General features: G+C 33.4%; 1 protein-coding gene across 1 annotated transcript in view; it reads left to right on the top strand.

The window, feature by feature from the left end:
* The window catches only part of LOC109823906 (mitochondrial dicarboxylate/tricarboxylate transporter DTC), a 13,274-nt gene that overhangs the window by 5,639 nt on the left and 873 nt on the right, over positions 1–6,762 (top strand). The window contains exons 3-4 of the mRNA XM_020390357.1: positions 4,372–4,433; positions 5,349–5,710. Of these exons, the coding sequence (XP_020245946.1) occupies positions 4,372–4,433; positions 5,349–5,710 (424 nt within the window). The remainder of the gene's footprint in view (positions 1–4,371; positions 4,434–5,348; positions 5,711–6,762) is intronic.

Genomic DNA, 6,762 nt, shown 5'->3' with positions numbered 1-6,762 from the left:
GCAGCGGCCTCCACCGTCCACGAAGACTCGGCGAAGGACTCGCGAGGAGGGTGATGGTGGGGTCCAGTTCTTTGGGGTCCAGTTCTTGGGGGGCTCAGCGGATGTGGAGGGAGGCGTCGGAGGGAAGCGGTGCATGAGGTGGAAGGAGGTTAGGGTTTGGATGCGGTGGAGGGCGGTGGGGTCAAGAAAGGGGGTTAGGGTGGGTGTGGACGGGGGTTAGGGTGGGGAGGGATTTGATGAAAAAATAGGATTTGGGGAAGGATGAGGAAGGGGAACGAAAGCAATGGTTGTAGAGAAAAGTTGAGGAGGTGGTTTTGCTAATCACAAACAAAACATACCGGACTAGTAGTCCCGTATGTCTTGTTTATTTTTTAATCCGTGATTAGTGCATACAAAACATACGGGATTAGTAGTACCGTATATTTCGAGCAGATTATTTTTTAAAAACGACATCTTTTTGACCTGTTGGTCAAAAAGAGGTCGTTTTTACTAAATAATTAGTAAAACAGTCGATTTTGCTAATTATTTAGCAAAAAAGGTCTTTTTTTAAAAAAAAACCTTATCAAGATTTATTATATATTATCATATTTGATCACATTTTGATAGTGTGTAGTATGAGGGTTATACTCCCACCCCCCTACCCCAAAAAAAAATCATGGCTCCACCATTGCCTGGGGAGCTGAGTGTTATGAATGAACAAATCACGTCAAGCTCAATTAAATCCTCTTCTATTTTATTGATTGCAAAAATGTTGTCCTCTATAAATTTAACGATAAAAAGTGATGCATGACAGATTCAAATCTGAATCTGGTAAAAATATTTGATCTGATGGGATTAGGGTTCTTTTTAAGGATTTGATTTTTCTTTTGGTCCAGATTTTTAGTTAAGATTGAGTTTGTTATTTAGTTTGGGAATGAATCTTTTATTTTGTTGTGATGAGTGATTTGATCTTATCTATTAGTTAGGATTAGGATTTTGTTTTAGTTTTATATAATGATAGTACTTTTTCATTTGAGGGGGAGGAGAGAAGAATTTTTTGAGAAATCTGCATGTGAATTGCAACAAGTATTGGCATGTGAGGTGCTGGCATGTGAGGTGTCCGTGTGTGAGACCCACCTCTGTATCTTTTTCTATTCTTAAATAATGAGTGCAATTTTATTATTTGTAATATTATTTTATTTGATCCAAATAAGTTCTATCAAGAATATCATCTTGTCATTCCCCATCACAAAGACTGTAATATAATTCTATTCAACTGCCCCATCAAGTTAAAAAGATCAATTTGAACGCTCGCTCAAGTATATCTTGATCCTCATCCTTCACTTTAACAGTGAATTGCTCATCTATATTTCCTGAAATTTTAAAGAGAATAGTACAACGTGCTTGATAATCTTTGATAGGATCATATATATTCCCAAAAATCACAAATGTAACTATAAATCATTAAAACGTAGTATTTTTCAGATATTAATCTCTTAAATATGATTAACATTTCGAATTAATTCTTCAAATAATTGTAATTACTAATAGGTCCCTCAATTATTATGAGTTGTTAAAAAATACTCCATTAAATTATTAATATTGCTATTAGGTCTCTCAATTCTTCAAGTTAATCCCTCCAACCAAGAGTAACACCACAGAATATAAAATTTGGGGATCTAATATCAATTGCAATAATTTGATGGACTCTACATATTAAAGATTTAAGAGAATAATATCAAAAAGCCATACATCATATGAATAATTTGAGGAGTGGGTCCTACAGTTGGTGGAGGTATTTACTTAGGTTCATAATTTGCAAAGGCTAAAATAAATTTTCATTGTACCCGAAATTGAATGAATGAACATCCAAGTTGCTTCAGTTTTTTCTCTATTTGATAGGTGCTTTATAGGTGTATACTCCAAACTTTGGGGTTGGGGGGGTGGTTGATAGCCCCTGCTTGCCTCCCTCTAAAGTCGTCCTTGATATCCATAAATTAGAAATTTGTTCTTTTCTTAACTTAATATCCAAAAGAACCTGATCATAATTTTGAATCGGGTCTGGGCGGATATGAACCCAACTCATGTTTGATGAGTTTCGAGAATTGAATGTGAAGTGTACGATATACGTCTAAGAGATATATGACAAGTGTTTTAAACTAAATACATATATAATTGAGTAAACATTTGAATAAGTATATATAAATATCCAAGGAGTGTCAATCGAAATTTCGGTGCTAGATACGGGTACGACATGGGTACGGTTCCAGATAGGAGCACCCATGCAACATAAATCAACAGGCATAGACCCAAGGATACTTGTCAACTAGTAAATCATAATGTACTCTCATTGAGGTAGAGAAACCTTCAAAAGGAATATTCTACTTGTATCCCAAGAAAATATCTCAAACAAGTAATATCGTCCTTGAAAAATTGAGCGCAGTATGACTTTGAAGAAAGAATACCGTGATGGTTAATGATTGTCGTTGATCACCAAATATCATGAGCATATATAGTCAGAATTGTAGTGCCGATCATTATTGTCTGATTCTTGTACCCACCCTCGAACTATCAGACAGTTCCTGCGAATTTCCAAACTAATTCCTTCAATACACAAATTGGTTCCCCAAAATTGACGTATCACTTACAATTATGCGCGGCGTAAAGTCTTTTTACGTGTACATGCACAAGATGCAATGCATTCTGTGCAATCAAGTGAAGGGAGATGCATAATAGATTATATAAGCAATGGCTTTGCTACGACTAAATACTTATCTATACTACATATAAAAGAGGATTGACTTGTCAAAATTTTTGATTTCTACTTCTACCCTTTTAAAGTTTGATAATTCTCAAATTTGCCATTGGTTGTAATTAATCATTCACTAATTATATATCACCTCTTATTAATTATACATTTCCTCACTTTTTTGAAACCTTTGCTCACACTATTAATTTATTATTTAAGTATGTTATTAATTATACATTTCCTCACTTTTTTGAAACCTTTGCTCACACTATTAATTTATTATTTAAGTATGTTATTCCATAGAAAATTTAAAATTTATCCCTAATTTATCTTCACATAATATTTAAAATTCTAGAAAAATTACAAATAAGAAAAATTCATTAGGCTTATGCTTTGTGCCTTAGGATTTCACCTTTTATGAAGGATTACCTGTTATCTTTCATCTTACTAGCCTTTTAAAAGTATGATAATAGTATGAAAAATAATTTGTATTTATTGTAATTGTAATAGTATTAATAGTATAATGATCTTAATAGTGTTTTTTAAATTAATAAATTATACTATAATTTAATAATTAAACAATTTAGTAAATTATTTGCTAATAGTATAATAAACTAATTATTAAATTAAAATGTAGTTACTAATAGTATTATAAGTATGCTATGTATAATGTTATTATATTTAAAAGAGAAGAAATTATTTAATAAATGATATTTATTTTAATAAATTATGAATAAATAATAATTAATCATGTAGTTCTTTATACATAGTTTTATCGTATAATTTATTCACTTAAACAAAATTATATGTTCATAATTTATATTACTATGCAAGTCATTTTATTATTTTGCAACCAAAAAAACATAAAAAAAGTACGCTCTCGTGCAAAGCACGTGCACTATACTAGTGTTAATAAACATGAAATGAAACCATGATCCTAACTATGTGTAAAAAACAAAACAAAATAGCTAAACGAACTCCATAAAAAAGAAATATTTAAATGTTTTTGTATGAAAAGATATTGAAAAGCATAATTGCCTTTCTAATTTCTATTTTTCTTCTACATACTTTAGAAAAATTTAAGCACACCCAAAAAAATTTACAACGTACCACTAACTGAACTTGCATACTGAAGCAAGCTACACCCATCAAATCTAAATTTTTTGAGTGGCGAATTGCATATCCAAATTTGTACCACGACCCGCTACAATGTTGTGTACTGTGTAACTATAGTACCAATAGATGAGCAATGTCTAAATATTGTGATCAAATACACTTTTCTTTGGAACATGCTTAACAATAACAATTTAAATTTGTCAAACTATTCTTGTGGATAATGCTTCCAATCATTTATAATTTTCTTTAGACGATAAACTTCTTGAGATATACATCATATTCAAACCACATTTAGCAATCACTAGTAAATTGGGTCAAGTACCAGCCATGCTTCGAAAGGTATGTTGCCATAAGATATACATTTATTAATAAGCACATCTTGTCATATATTCATTAATTCTTATTGAGGCCTTCTACTTTTGAAGCTTTCATGGGCAGCTCAACAATCATATTTTACTTACTATGTTTGTTGATAGCATCAATAAATTCTGATTTTTTAATTGTTCTGATATGATGTTTGCGAACAGGGGCTTTCTGCTGGTTTATTAAGGCAAGCTACATACACAACAGCACGTCTTGGATCATTTAGGTAAGAATATATTCCAAAAATACTTCATTCTGCAGGAAAGCCATTTTCTCCATTCTATGGTAGAATTTGGTAAGTTCTTTTTTCATGTTAAGTTCAATAAAATAACCTTGTGGATACTCAAATTGGAAACTACCTGCCTTGCTTCAGTAAATTTATCCAAATATTCATGTTAATCTCTGAAAGATGTCACTTTTTAGTCTAGCTCTGGGACCTAAAATTTCTAGACAGTGTTTCTCAGTGAAGATAGCTTGATCAGACCATGAGGGCTGTCTCAATACGATATATCTGGTAAAAGAATTTGTTGAAGGGATCGTGTTTCTGCCACATTTTGTCAAGTCCTCAGTATGTTTTCTGTTGGAAATAAAAATGTGGTTTCTTCTCCACATCAAGCTCTTTCCCATCAATATTGGGTTTCTATGCTCAAAGTTGGGATTCCAAAGTAAAACACAACAAGCTTGGTTGACCAGTTGGTAGTGTCAGCCTAATTGTGCCAAGTTCTGACAGGACAATCTAAATTTTTGTCATGAAACTTTGACACTGCTTATTGGTCTTCTCAAAAGTAATCCTTGGGGTTCTCACAACCTTGCAATTGAAGCTCATAGAACGAGGGACCAATCTTCAAATAGTCCTAAACAAGGAAAGAGTCTAAATTAGATCAGAAAAACTAAAATCATTGAAAGAGCTAGATGGAATCTGATCCCCGTAGTGCCCATGTTCTGCTGTTTAATGTTGTTTCTAGAAACCTATGTGGATAGATGATAATTAGCGATTGATGGATTGTTTAAGTTACCAAACACTTCATGACTGTATACTCTTACAGAATAGACTGTTGATTATTAACTCTTTATGAAAGTGCAATTCTATTTTATTTTTTGTTTCTAAGTTATTTCTGACTGTTCTTTTTCTTATTTGTAGAGTACTTACCAACAAAGCGATTGAGGCTAATGATGGAAAACCCCTTCCACTCCTTCAGAAAGCTGCAATTGGTTTGACAGCAGGAGCAATCGGAGCAACTGTTGGTAGTCCAGCTGATTTGGCTCTCATCCGAATGCAGGCTGATGCAACACTGCCCCTAGCACAGAGGCGGCACTACAAAAATGCATTTCATGCGCTTACCCGTATTGTTGCTGATGAAGGGGTTCTGGCACTCTGGAAAGGTGCAGGGCCTACTGTAGTGAGAGCAATGGCTTTAAATATGGGCATGCTTGCCTCATATGATCAAAGTGTAGAACTTTTCAGAGATTCACTTGGGCTTGGAGAAGTTAGTACCGTTGTTGGTAAGACCCAAGCCTTCATATCTGGCCAAGTTATTAATCTTTTTATAGTTTCCGGCTATGCATATAGTTTATACTTTATAGAACCTAATATTGCTAAGAAGATCTGTTGTGGATTGTTTTTTTATTCATTTTTTTATCCAATTTCCAGAGATGCACCCTACTAAACGTCACCCACTATAGCGAGAATCATTGCTGAAAAGTTTTATATGATTCTGGCGCTGATTTGTTTGATGCTCTTTTTAGGGGGAACATGAATATTCATCCCCATAGCTTTTAAATTTTTGTCTTTGAGCCGGTTAGCATTTAAAATAAAAAAGAGTTGATTTCTTTTCTTTCTTTTTTATAAACGTTTACTTGCAAAGTTGAGATATTTTTGGAGTACTTTCTATTCTGCCACACATGGTTATGGCAAGACAAAAAGAAATCAACTGTTTACTAAGAGCTGTGTTTCCTGGGTACTTCTATCGGGTAGCCGTACCCACACCCAATGCGTGCCCGTAACCATAGCGAAACTTTTTGGACACTTCTTGAATATATGCATACGTTAATTCAGGCATATTGTCAATTACATAATACATGTTTAAAGTTAAAACTCTCCTCAAACTTTTTGGACATATCCTACACTTCCACGTCTATTTCTTATACATTGATCTAATGTGAATGAAAAAAATATTAATCTTATGTAAATTATTAATTTTAATTCACAACATACATATGTATAGTTGTGTCCTTGTACCCTATTCTCTTACAAAATTTCCAGGTACGGTTATAGACGTGTCCCTGTATGCTACCTTTTACAAATTTGCTTTGTTCCGTACCCGTACCAAATTTTTGGAAATTGTGGGGTAGGGTATTTTTTTACCTGTACCCATGCAACTTAGGATGACTTCTATCTACTTAGTTTGTACCTCGTCTTTGATGTCATTCCATCCTTAAGGATTATCTACGTACTCCTGCTTGGATTTCATTGACAAATAGTTTGTGTGGTGAACCATTTGAGACATTACATTGCAGAGTAGTTATTCTTTCAATAAAAGTTTTTCTTCATGAAA

The sequence above is a fragment of the Asparagus officinalis genome, chromosome 1 (genome assembly GCF_001876935.1).
Source record: "Asparagus officinalis chromosome 1, Aspof.V1, whole genome shotgun sequence".
Classification (NCBI taxonomy): domain Eukaryota; kingdom Viridiplantae; phylum Streptophyta; class Magnoliopsida; order Asparagales; family Asparagaceae; genus Asparagus; species Asparagus officinalis.
The sequence above is the reverse complement of the archived record's forward strand: the minus strand, read 5'-3'. Positions and strand labels throughout refer to the sequence as shown.